Source organism: Sylvia atricapilla, chromosome 6, assembly GCF_009819655.1.
Source record: "Sylvia atricapilla isolate bSylAtr1 chromosome 6, bSylAtr1.pri, whole genome shotgun sequence".
In the NCBI taxonomy this organism is placed as follows: domain Eukaryota; kingdom Metazoa; phylum Chordata; class Aves; order Passeriformes; family Sylviidae; genus Sylvia; species Sylvia atricapilla.
Window position 1 is genome coordinate 8,276,447 of NC_089145.1, and position 13,204 is coordinate 8,289,650.

Below are 13,204 nucleotides of genomic sequence, written 5' to 3' on the forward strand. Positions count from 1 at the left end.
ATTAATCTCCACATCTGGCCTTGGTTTTATTTACCTTGAACCATTTGAGAAGGTTTTTTGGTGTATGTTATGAAAACTGTCAGTCTTAATTGGACATGATGAGAAAATTAATTCCAGTCACTTGACTGGAGCAAGACCAGAATATTTTACTGTGTCTGTAATGCAAGTGGGGCATCACAAGTATTGACAGTAGCTTTGGCCAGTTACTTCATACTACTTATTCTCCAATCAAGCAAGCTGTCAAGTCAGGATTTTGGGTTTGGATATCTTAATAATGGATGTGGGATATGCTGAGAACATACAGTGTTTCTTTTACATAATCTAAAAATATCCTTTTGACACTCGTGAGTCAGTATGGTTCAGTTTAATTTTTTAATTTATATGCAGCACTGAAGGCAGTGCCCTGTATTTCCATCCATTTATCCATGAAAAGGTGTATGACAACAAGCGTGCAGAAGGGTGATAGCAAATAGACCTCAGCTTTGTAGCTACAAACTCCTGTGTAAAGTTTTGCATAGCAGAGCTCTGGTTTTGTTTGTAGCCTGGTGCATTAATTAATTTCTGTTACACAAATCCACTCTTTGCACCCACCTATTTACATACCTGGATTTGTGTGCTTGTTTTAAAGATGAATATTTGCTTAGCTTTTCTTCACTGGGTACGTATAACACCTTTTTCTTTTCTCCACAGAGTTCTTTACTTTATGAGCTCTTTTCTGTCATGGTTCATTCTGGAAGTGCTGCTGGTGGCCATTATTATGCCTGCATAAAATCTTTTAGTGATGATCAGTGGTACAGCTTTAATGATCAACATGTTAGCAAGGTAAAAATAGTGGTTTTAGTTACGTTTTCTACTCATAAATTGGCAAATAAGTCTCTGTTTTGTGCTTTTCCACTTAGCTGCCCATAAAACAAGCTTCATTATATGTATTTCAAGTATTTCCTTGATTTCATCCTCTCATCCTTGTGTCCTGCCATATGTATATGTTTCACTCATTAGCTTAACTCATATCTAAGGGTTTGGAGTTTCCTTATTTATTTATTTATGTATGTATTTTTGTGTGGTGGGAAAGGAGTGTTGCTCCTTGGCAGTGATAGTAGGATGGTTCCTAGAGAAGCCTTTATTCATGTACAGACCAGGCTGGATTTAGAATTTTGCCTTCGGTACATGTGAAGACCATTTCTTACTTAGAGAAGTGTTTGTAGATGTGTTACAGCCCAGACTGTGCTAATAAACCTGTTGAGGATGGAGGTGTCCCAGCTATCATCCATAGGTACTGTTGCAATCAGGAATCTGTATCTTTTTCTCTGGGAAGTTCCTACTTTAAAAAGCAAAAACATTATGTTTGCATTCATTGGAAAATGGAGAACGAAATCACTTTGAAAATGTTTTTAGAAGCTAGCAAATAAGCAAAAATACTTTAAAAACTGGAATTATTAATAAAGTGTGTTGTGTAATGCCTTGTTTCCTAGTGAGAATAAATGTATCTTGATTAGTACACATTTCTCAAATAATCATTGCATTAATTTTCTGTTAGATAACTCAGGAAGATATTAAGAAAACATATGGAGGATCTTCTGGAAGCAGAGGCTATTATTCCAGTGCTTTTGCTAGGTTAGTAGTACTGTAATGTTACTTTTCTTTCTGGTAGTGTTTTAGTGTAATCAAATGAACAGCCAGGGTGCTGTGTTCCTAAGATGTTACCTTTATATTAATAGCAGATGCTTCATGTAGTTGTAAGAACTACTCTGACTGCTGTCTCAGATCATTCAAATAATGTGATACTTACTTTTGAAAATCTTTCTTGGTTAGTGTATTGTTTAGATATGACATAGCTCCTTACCGAAAGATAAACCAGAGCAGCTTCTGAAGCCAGTGTTGTCTGCTGAGTGATAAATTCAGTTGTGTCTTCTCTTCCCCCAGCTCCACAAATGCTTACATGCTGATATACAGACTGAAAGATCCAACAAGAAATGCAAGTAAGTTAGACAGCTGTATTTGCAAAAGTTGGGGTTTTTTAAACTTAAGTGTTGCATGTTGTGGTTTTATTTCTTGTTATGAAACAATGCCAACCTACACTAATCTGCATGAAGTGCAATATTTATTTTATCACAATATAGATGATATCTTGAGACTTTTATTGTCAACTAATTCACTTTCTAAAAGAGTATTTGCATATATTGTAAAAACAGGATCAAGTGCAGCCATCAGCTTTAGTGTATTTCTTTACTACACAAAGATTTCCGTACTGGTACTGGAATCTTTTGCTACTATCACTTTCTTCTGTTGCTGATAACATAAGTAATGGGAACAAGAGGCTGACTTCAGTTTAATTTAAATAATGAAAAAGAGAACAGGGCACAGTATAGTGGGAAATTTGTGTGGAAAAAAGGGGTGAAAAGGCAAGAAAGATAACTCAAATATACCTGTAATGCCTAAAGGGTTGCCTGCTGTGGAAAAACTGTATTTTTTTAATTATTGCTTTGTTTTTACTGGCAGAGTTTCTTGAGGCACACGAATATCCAGAGCACATTAAACAATTGGTACAGAAAGAGAGAGAATTAGAAGAACAAGAAAAGAGGCAACGTGAAATTGAACGCAACACGTGCAAGGTTAGACTTTCTGCTGGACTGAGTAACAATGCATTGCTAGTGGGAAATGTTTCTACAGTAAACAGTGGTTTTTTACTACCATACAAGGACTCCTTTGTGCTAAATGTTTGCACTAAGAATTACTTTAAAAGAATTGCACACCTGTTGGAAACCTGTACATAGTGCAGGCATCTGTTAGAGGTATTCACCAGACATTTTTGTTGAATTCATGTATTGCATGTGGGTTTGAATTGGTATTAAAACCACACCAAACCTAGTTAATCTGACATGACTTATTTTCAGCAAAATTACTTCTAAAGAATGTGTAATGCTGCACATTGTGTTTTGTACTGTTAAATCTTTTCATATTGTGACCCTTGACTTTATGCAATGGTGTTTTTTAAACTAATTCTAAATAGTTGCTTGGCAGAAAGAGCAGAATTTTTTTCAACCCTAGATTCAATAGTAATAAACAAAATAGGACCTCAGTGCTTTACAAGCATGACAGTCAGCTGCTCTGTCTATGAATCAAATGATTGTTTTATGAGGAAGTTCTCCCATTTCAAAATACGTAACTCTCTGTGTGAAAAAGGAATTTCACATTCATTGTTGATACGTGCATTTTGCTTTGGAGCATTTGCTCACTGCCTGTGGCTACAAGATGTTCTGGTTCTAGAAGAGGTATCCTAGCTGGGAGAAAGATTTAGATACACGCATATGCCTCGTGTGCCTTTGACATTTTCTGTCTGCAGTTGTGTAACCAGCTGAAAGGAAACCATCCCACAGCTGAAGCAGAGCTAAAGGTGTATTTCATATTAGCTTGCTTGAATATGGGGTTTTCAACTTAAATGGAAAGATGTTTGGAAGTGACTCCATGATAATTTTTCTTCCTTTTGTATTTTATAGATTAAGTTATTCTGCATGCATCCTACAAAGCAAATAATGATGGAGAACAAATTGGAAGTTCATAAGGACAGAACATTGAAGGAAGCTGTGGAAATAGCTTACAAGGTATGCCGTGCATAACAGGAGAGTTAAATTGTTTGATGTAGTGTTTTCTGCTGTGTGTCTTCAGATTTTAGATTTATAATACTGTGAGGAAGTATTTGAGTGGGCTTCACTGTGGGGTTTTTTTGGGGGTTGGTTTTGGGGGCTGGCTCTTAGGAAGTCCTGTACAATGGGGTTTTTGTTCTGTTTTTTTTAAAGGTGTTCTAGTTTGCCATTATTGACCAAGTTTCCTGCCAGTAGCCATCAGCTGATTGTTGATTGGAGTGATGCAGCCTGCCCTTGTAAAAGGCAGTATCATCTGGCATACCCTTATTTTAAAAATCAGACTGTGAGAGCTGCTGTTAGACTCACCATGACCTCAGCATATTGAAAGAATTCTGAACACTTTTATTTGTGTTGCAGTAAAAACCTTGTATTAGATATGTAATAACAGAGTTCTTGAGAGTCTTCCTGGGTAGCTAATTCAGTAACAGGAGTGAATACCAAGGCATCTATTGATCTCTGCCTTCCACAAACAGGTGGGAGCTGAAGACATCAGTTCTTGCTCACCTACTTGTACTCTTTTGGTTCTGACTGGGAGAGCACCAGCAAGGCACTTCCAGATTTGGGATGCGCTAACATCTCCTTGAGATGCAAAGAGTAATTAGTGGATGTGACTCCCTCAGGCCTCTAAGATGCCAGCTGGTATAAATGATAGGCAGTGTATTCCTTTGAAAATACTTCTGGGATCTGTCTTCAAGTGCCTCTGTACATACTTTTCAAAATTCCCTCTTTACTGTGTTTTCATGCCAGCTCCTATTTGAATTTGGAAACATATATACATATTGCATGTACATAATATATCTGTGATGTGTTTTCTAAAACCGAATCAGCTGTTGTGAATTCAAGGGATTCCTGGATCTACTGATATCCAATACAGTGAGGTATCTCTAGCTTGCAAGTTAAGAACTAAGCTCACAACAAAGCTGTTGCTAATGTTTGGGGGGTTCTGTGTGGGCATGTTGCAGCTGATGGAATTAGAAGAGGCTGTTCCCTTGGACTGCTGTCGCCTTGTCAAATATGATGAGTTCCATGACTACTTGGAGCGCTCGTATGAAGGAGAAGAGGATACCCCCATGGGTTTGTTACTTGGAGGGGTCAAGTCAACCTACATGTTTGACTTACTGCTGGAAACAAGAAGGCCTGACCAAATTTTCCAGTGCTATAAGCCTGGTGGTAAGACATGTAATTACCTATATGCTTTTAGTTTCTTCTTGTCTATATTGTGTGATGGTGCAAGCACAGAGCTTGTGAAACAGCCCCAGTATGAGGTATTGAAAGAAGAAAACCTAAATTTTACAGTCAGTATTCAGAACTACATAATGTGCTGTGCTGTGCTGCTGACTTGCTTTTAGTTGAAGCAGGTCTAAGGTGTACTAAAATTTGTCAAACTGGAAGGTTTTTTCTTCTTCGGCATTAAATTTGATTGGAAAATGTGATTCTGAAATTGGACTGCTTTTTAAGTTCTTACTGTTTGTATTTAATGCAGCCCTGTAATTATTACATCAGACAAGCATACCTGTGTTTTCTTTGCCTGTTGAATTTTCTCTGTGTATATATGTGACTTTGTTTTCTTTTTTCTCCTCCCTGCAGAGGTTATGGTGAAAGTTCATGTAGTTGACCTGAAGACTGAATCTGTTGCTCCTCCAATAAGTGTGCGAGCTTATTTGAATCAAACAGTCTCAGAGTTTAAACAGCTAATTTCAAAGGTAATTTACAGTCCTTAAGGACTTATGTTAAAGAAGTTTTCATTCCTTGTGACTGTGAAATGTGTCATAATTTACATGCCTAAAATGAGAGCCTGCAGCTTTTGCAGATCATGCTGTGAGTCCTGCCCAGCAGGGTTCAGTCAGACTCCACAGTTAAGTTTGTCCACCTGCTCACTCCTGCAGAAAGCAGCAGGCTGCTTCTTGTTGCCATCCAGATTTAGCATCTTTAGCAGCTTCACTGAGAGTCCAGCTGGTGACAGAACTAGTGAACTGCTACCATACAACTGAACCAAAGTGTAACTTCCCCCCCAGCTTTAGTATTTGAAACCTATCATCCAAAGCTGTCCACGTTCTTTGTACAATTTCTCCTTTTCATCCCAGCAGCCGCTTGTTATTAAGATGCAAATTGATTTTTACATGGTTTTAAACCAAGGGACATTACTGCTTCCACTGCATTGGAAGATGGAGATGGCATTTGCTCATTTCTGTGTAAAATAATTTAGTGGTTGGTGTAACTTCATGACATCTGTTACAAAAAATGGTTCCGGTGATTTGAGTTCAGTCTCATAACTCATAATTAAGTGAACACTGTGCAAAACCTGTTGTTCAAGAATATTTTTAATTTTCAGTTGGTTCATACATTAAAGATAAGACCATTGTCATAAATGATTTTCCAGTTCTCTGCAAAGCCAGGCCATTTTATGCATCTGACTTTTTGGAAAAACTGACGCTGCATATTAAAGGGTGGAGAAAAGGCACTGGGACTGAACAGGTTTGGGTGGTTCCCCCCATGTTCTCTCTGGCAATTTGGAAGTTGGTAGATAAACCTGCTCCTTTCCCTGTGAATAATTGCAGAAATGAGGCACTTCTTTCAGTGTTAAGGTGTGTGTGATGCACATGTTACCCCCCTGTCCATGTCCTGCTTTAGGCCACACACCTGCCTGCTGAAACCATGCGGGTGGTGTTGGAGCGGTGCTACAACGACCTGCGTCTGCTGAACGTGTCCAGCAAAACACTGAAAGCTGAAGGCTTCTTCAGAAGCAACAAGGTACATCTGTGGTGTTTTAAATTCTTCATTCCTTCTGTTTGTGTTTACCTGTTGTGTTGTAAAAGGCAATGAAGTACATATGGAATTGATAGTGGATAAATGGCACGTATTTTGCTCTGCAGTGTGTGGGGTTTCTGTGCCCAGCACAGTGGTGCTGGTGAACACTCTAGGCTATGTACAAAACCGAGTGTACATAGGAGAGAGTGGATTGAGAGTCAGACATCTGGCTGTTACTCTGGTTCAGATTGCTGAGCTTAAGAGCCTTATGATAAATGGTTACAATTCAAGCATTCTTAGGGAGCAAAGGTTGATATATTGCTATGAAGCCTGCTGGATGTGTTTGCTAAACCACCTGCTCTCAATATTAAACTTATTAAAAAACAAATATCAAAACTAAGAGGAAGTTTTTGATGGGTTTTTGTTTTAAATTCAATAGCTTTCACTATGAAGATTCCCCCTGGAAAATTTACATTGTTTTTTCGAAAAAGACTTCTAATAAGTATTTCCAATAATAATTGTGTAATACATTCAGAAAAAAGTGACTTAGTACTCAAATAACTTTAATGTTTTAAATGCATACTTTGCCCTTTTTTACTACAGTAGAAAGAGCACATCTTTTAGCACATTTTGCACATCCTCTGCCTCTGAAGTTAAAGCTCAGTGTTAAATCTTCTTGATGAGGAAAGATTAAAGAAGCCTTTGATGGCTCACAGCTGAACAAAACAATGGCCCTGAGTTGTTATTCAGTTACTTAGAGGCCTTTCACAATCAGTGTGACTACAACACTGAGCCCTTTGACAAAGGGAAGAAAGACATTTAATTTGCACTACTGCTTGCACATTTATGCATTTAAAACTTCCTTATGACACTGTACTAGAAAATAAAGACACAGTCTGCTGCAGTGGTGGGGCTCAGTGCTTTGCACAGGTGAAGGGCGTGCACAGAGCGATTTATGAATCCACTTCTGAATGTGCTTACTGCAGATGGTCAGTCTGCTTACATTTCATTTCAGCCTTAACCTGGAAAGCAAGGAAAAGGGAAATCATTATTATACTGCAGACCCTGTCTTTTTTCTAAGCATATATTTTAACATTTTGATGAAAGGCGATGTTTCTTGACGGCATTATTTCTAATCCGTGCTCAGCCCTGTGCTTGCTGTTGCGTTTATTTGAAATAACAGTAGGTGATGCAGCACTTGTTTTGTGTCCAGGTGTTCATCGAGAGCTCAGAGTCTTTGGACCGCCACGTGACGTACACGGACTCGCAGCTGTGGAAGCTTTTGGATCGCCACGCAAACACCATCAGACTGTACGTTTCATTGCCAGAGCAAGCTCCTGGATCCCAGCTCAGACGGGCACTTTATCAGAAGTCTGCTGGGGCTGCAGGCAACTTGGAGGAGCCTTGTGAAAGAGTAAAAGGACCTGTAGGTAATATGAAATCTGTAGAGGCAATTTTGGAAGAAAGCACTGAAAAACTTAAAAGCTTGTCCCTGCAGCAACAGCAGCAGCAGGAGGGAGATAATGGAGACAGCAGCAAAAGCACAGAAGCCAGTGATTTTGAAAACATTGAGTCACCTTTAAATGAAATTGACTCTTCAGCATCAGCAGAAAACAGAGAACTTGACAACCAAATTCAGATTTCTGATCCAGAGAATCTGCAGTCCGAGGAGCGGTCGGACTCGGATGTCAATAACGACAGGAGTACGAGTTCAGTGGACAGTGACATCCTCAGCTCCAGCCACAGCAGTGACACTTTGTGCAACGTGGACAATGCCCCCCTGCCCCTGGCTAATGGACTGGATTCTCACAGCATCACCAGTAGCAGGCGATCAAAAGCCAATCAGGGCAAGAAGGAAACCTGGGACACAGCAGAGGAGGATTCCGGAACAGACAGTGAATATGATGAAAGTGGCAAGAGCAGAGGAGAAGCACAGTATATGTACTTTAAATCAGAACCCTACACTGCAGAGGAGGGTTCAGGAGAAGGGCAAAAATGTATGTATTCTTTTTTAAGCTCCTTAAAATAATTCTGTGGGTTGTGCTACTTAATTCATGTGCCGTGTTAAAAAAGTCTAATGGCAATATTGAAAAGCTTGATTATAATGTCAAAGCTAATGGAAGTGCAGACAGGATGTGGTGTTCAGCAAAAATCTAGCCTAATTTTGATCTTGTAATAAGTGATTACATGTTTGAAAAGTGTCTTGCTCTTTTGTTTCTAAGAAAATGAACATCTACTTACGTGTATTGATAGTGTTCCCTGGAGAACAAGCTGAGTTGTCTTCCAGTGAAAGGATGATAGTTGCATCTGCTGCTGCTGATTCACCTGTTTCAGAATGCACTTATTTAATGCGGTTAAAACAGCATGTTTCTGTTACCATTTAGACTAACAAACCTGAAAAGTCCTAGTCATTTGACTAGGAAAGGAAAATTAAAATATACTTAATATCTACAGTTTAATTCACTGATTGAAATGCAGTGGGTACATTGAGGCATATGGCTGACATGAAAGTGTTCAGTATAAGAGCCTAAGTGGTATATAGTTGTCATAAAACTAAATAATTTCAACAAAGCTTGGTGCCTGCATGGGCTTTATAACTTACAAAATAATAATTACAGAATAGCAGGATGTAAGATAAATATTTTAAAAGGCAAAGGCTTTCATGTCAGTCCAGAAACTCTGATTGTAATACTAATAGATAAAAAAGAATTTCTCATGGAAAAATTGATTTGAATCTACTAAAGCTTTGATAAAATTACTCCTTTAGCTTGGAATGGTCTTTCTTTGGGGCTAATTCTGAACTGCTTTCATTTTCCCTTGTTTTGTTTTGGTAGGTCTACTTGGATTCAGGAATTGCTTGTTTGCAGTAATTTTGATGTTAATAATCAACTGCTTAAATTATTACTGTGAGGGGAAAGCTTTTATTTCTTTTTAGTATTATTTATTTATTCACTTCAGTATTCTTAATAGTTTGTTCTGGAGTGTCATGACAGTGTATAATCACGACAACGTTTGTAGTGTAGTACAAATCACATGTATTAACAAACACAATTTCCAAAGATAAACTATTCCCTTTACTTTGCAGAATTTCATGTTACTACAGTTTTTCCTTAATTACAATATTACTCCATGAAAAAGTCCCATATTCAGGATTTGAGCTTGTCTTGTGATTTACCCTGTGGCCTTTCAGAATGTGGAATTAACCTTTTTAATGCTGAAAGCCAGGAAGGAAAGTAGAAGGGGTTGGGTGGCCTGGGCCTGGCCAGTCCCAGGACCAAAGCACTTCCCTCTCCCTTGAGGCAGGGAAAGCTGTAGGAGCATTATCTGCTATTGCTCCATGGAATTCTGTTTGTTTTCTTTTTGAACAGACAAGGTACTACTTTGCTGTACTACATCACTGAATGCAAACCAGGGCAGTTTGGGACTGCTGTGTCCCCCAGAAATGTCTGCCCATGAACACTTAAAATACAGCAAAGGTTTTAAAGGTTATGGTAACGTCATTAGATAAAATGTAAATGTAGCCATTAGCCATAACTCAGGCTTGTCAGTACTGTTTTGCTGCAAGTGCTAACTCTGAATATATGGAAATTGTATGTGAGAGTGCTTCTTTTTTTTTTTTGGTAGCAAGGTGTTTCATACCATTTTTATCTTTATTTTTGCTTAGGGCTGATGGTTCACGTTGATAAAAGAATTACACTGTCTGCCTTCAAGCAACACTTGGAACCTTTTGTTGGAGTTCCATCTTCTCACTTCAAAGTCTTTAGAGTCTATGCCAGCAATCAGGAGTTTGAGAGTGTTCGGCTGAATGAGACCCTTTCGTCATTCTCTGATGACAATAAGGTTATTTGGAAGTTATTTGGAATCATTGAAAGTATAGTGGTACAATATAGATAAAGTTAATTTTCAACAGGTGAAATAATTATTTTGGTCTTGGTAGCATGTTACAAAATACAATTCCGAGTTTGATACCAGTTCTTCCTTTTGCATTCTAGATAACTATTAGACTTGGAAGAGCCCTTAAGAAGGGTGAATACAGAGTTAAAGTCTATCAACTCTTGGTAAATGAGCCTGAGGTAAGGCATTGAATGTTTCAGTACTGATTCATGAAAATATTAAAATGTGCCTTGACCAAGGTTTTGCTTTGAAATCTTGGAAAAAAATGAAGCTCCTTCTTTTCTTCACATTTCCCTGCAAGTTTTCCTGGATTTAGAAAGGGAGTTTGAGATGATTGCTGTTCTAAGTCTGCAACTGGAATGTGATTTACACTGTCTCCCAGGTGTCTTTATTTCTGTAGCATAAATTGAGGACAAGTGAATTGTTTGTTTCCCTTAAATGCATGTCAGTCACCTCGCATTCTCTCCAAAGAAGAAACTGTGTTTGCTCGTGGCTGTGGTTTTCAGTGATGCTGAACTGATCTAATTCATCCCATTCATGTGCTGCAGATAATGCTTGTCAGGGGGGTTATCTGACTAATGGTCCCCTCTGCATACGGCAAGCCTGAAACAAAAGTGCCTCTCTTGCACTAAAGCAGCTCATTAGCTGGTTACATCTTCTGGGATATGAAAGATACAGAAGTGGTTATACAGACTGTAGACTGGATACATTGCAGTCTTTAGAAATTGACTTTGTAGGCACTTTAATTTTATTTTTTGGACAAAACTGCAGAATATGTATTAATAATGGATAAGAGACTAAGCTGAACTGCTACAGCAGGGAATAAGATAAATTTAAAGGCAACTTTCATGGAGTCATGGAGTTGTGTCTGATCCATGAAAGCCAAGAAAGTGGCATTTTTATGATGATGTGTCTTACTTAATTTGAAAGTTTCTTTGCCATTGTGTGGAATGTGAATGTAATGGTAGCAGTTAGGGGCACAGCACTGGCAGTATTTCTGCCCAGGCAGTTAGAGGGTTGGAGTGCCCTGCCAAAGGGCTGCTGCTACACAAATTAGTTAACTCCCCATTTTAATGAATTCACTGCCTGCCTTGTTAATGAGAAACCTTCTACTGATCTTTTTGCCAGGTGGATGGGACTGGTCACAAAGCATAAACAGGGGTAGTTTAGTGTTCAAAAGAATCCTGTCTTTAGTCTCTTTCTATTTATGTTCACAGCCATGCAAGTTTCTTCTAGATGCAGTTTTTGCTAAAGGAATGACTGTCCGACAGTCCAAAGAGGAGCTGCTTCCTCAGCTTCGAGAACAATGTGGCCTAGACTTGACAATTGACAGGTAAACCTGATTAAATACCATTTTAAAAGGTCTTTGGGGATTTCTTTCCTCTTGTGGAGAAAGAAAGTAATGAAAGAAGCAGAAATAAATTGCTGTGGTCTTTGAATCAGTTTGCGAGTACAAACACTAATTCAGCAGTTCTTGGCTTTCATCTTACGCAGAATGAATTCTGGAGGGGATAATATTTACATGGAATTGCCTCTGTGCAACATGTCTGCAGCTTTAGATCTCTCTAATGATGATTTCCTTCAGAAAGGGGAACATTAGGTAAATGAATTCTTAAAAAAGCCACCTGCTCTCTACATGCAAGCCCAGCATAGATCACTGCAGCAAACTGCTTGTGCAGGATCCTGGGGGGTGTGTGTGTGTACAGCAGTGATCTGGGCTGTCTGCCCTTTACCATAATTGGGTAATCTCTAATTAGGAAATGGTTTTCTTCCTTTACATCCCTACGTATTTCCTGCACTGAACAAGTGGAACACAGACTTGTTTCCCTGGGGTTTATGAATGATTCAGCAGTAAGCCAGCACTGACACCCGGCTGTCAGGACTGTTTCAGAACATTAAACTTGTTCCTGTTAAACTTCACCAAACCTTGAGTCAATGAGTTGTAGTATTTCAGTTTTGTCAGAAAATACTCACTTTGATCTCTGGCAGTGCTAAGTGTTCATGAGCAGGTAGAAGCTCACTGGGGTTTTTTGTGATGTATTTATAGGTTTCGCCTACGAAAGAAAACCTGGAAGAATCCAGGCACTGTGTTTCTGGATTATCATATCTATGAAGAAGATATCAATATTTCCAGCAACTGGGAGGTCTTCTTAGAAATACTTGATGGTAATAATTTATTTTTGAATTAGTATTGGTGATGACTAGGTAGCTGAAATATGTGCATGCAGATACATAGTACATTTGTGTAATTTTAAGTCGGCACAGCAGTTCAGTCATTTAGTAGTTTTCAGACAGGATTGAAAAAACAATTCTGTCATGAAGGAATTTGGAACAGAAACTTTTGTTCATCAAAACAATTTTGGAATCAAGTATTAGAGAGCAGAATGTTTCTGAAATTCTGCTTGAGTATCATTTAAATTATGCCATTTCTTAAGCATTCCTTAAGCATATACACTTAAAATCTTGATTCTGAATTCAAAAGCATAATTTAAGGGTAAGAAAAATAGGCCTCAAGGAGATTCTGCCCATACAAAAATCCTTTAAAGGAGCTGATAACAGAATACTTCAACTAAATCATAGTCCTTTCCCCTTCCCCTTTTTTACAAGTGAACTGCTTGCAGCACACTCAGTTACTTAATTTGTGCATGTATCTCCAGGGCAGTCTTCCATATTAGAGTATCTTTAAGTTATGGACAAGCCCTAATTTAGAATAGGATATTTTGTGATGTTAATACAAAAAAAATGTCCTTTTTTGCTAGGAGTAGAAAAGATGAAATCCATGTCACAACTTGCTGTTTTATCGAGACGATGGAGGCCGTCAGAGATGAAATTAGATTCTTTCCAGGAAGTAGTACTAGAAAGCAGCAGTGTGGAAGAATTAAAAGAGAAGGTAAAATGTGTAACATGTTGCACTTTCT

The 13,204-nt window shown here is 38.4% G+C and overlaps 1 protein-coding gene across 3 annotated transcripts in view; it reads left to right on the forward strand.

Annotated features, from left to right (window-relative positions):
• USP47 (ubiquitin specific peptidase 47) overlaps nucleotides 1-13,204 on the forward strand; it is a 53,448-nt gene that overhangs the window by 36,252 nt on the left and 3,992 nt on the right. For all 3 annotated transcript variants that reach the window (XM_066320561.1, XM_066320559.1, XM_066320560.1), the window contains exons 13-26: nucleotides 691-822; nucleotides 1,538-1,614; nucleotides 1,924-1,979; nucleotides 2,500-2,612; nucleotides 3,498-3,602; nucleotides 4,607-4,814; nucleotides 5,232-5,347; nucleotides 6,276-6,395; nucleotides 7,606-8,389; nucleotides 10,057-10,232; nucleotides 10,385-10,465; nucleotides 11,504-11,619; nucleotides 12,334-12,452; nucleotides 13,046-13,176. In XM_066320561.1, the coding sequence (XP_066176658.1) occupies nucleotides 691-822; nucleotides 1,538-1,614; nucleotides 1,924-1,979; nucleotides 2,500-2,612; nucleotides 3,498-3,602; nucleotides 4,607-4,814; nucleotides 5,232-5,347; nucleotides 6,276-6,395; nucleotides 7,606-8,389; nucleotides 10,057-10,232; nucleotides 10,385-10,465; nucleotides 11,504-11,619; nucleotides 12,334-12,452; nucleotides 13,046-13,176 (2,334 nt within the window). The remainder of the gene's footprint in view (nucleotides 1-690; nucleotides 823-1,537; nucleotides 1,615-1,923; nucleotides 1,980-2,499; nucleotides 2,613-3,497; nucleotides 3,603-4,606; nucleotides 4,815-5,231; nucleotides 5,348-6,275; nucleotides 6,396-7,605; nucleotides 8,390-10,056; nucleotides 10,233-10,384; nucleotides 10,466-11,503; nucleotides 11,620-12,333; nucleotides 12,453-13,045; nucleotides 13,177-13,204) is intronic.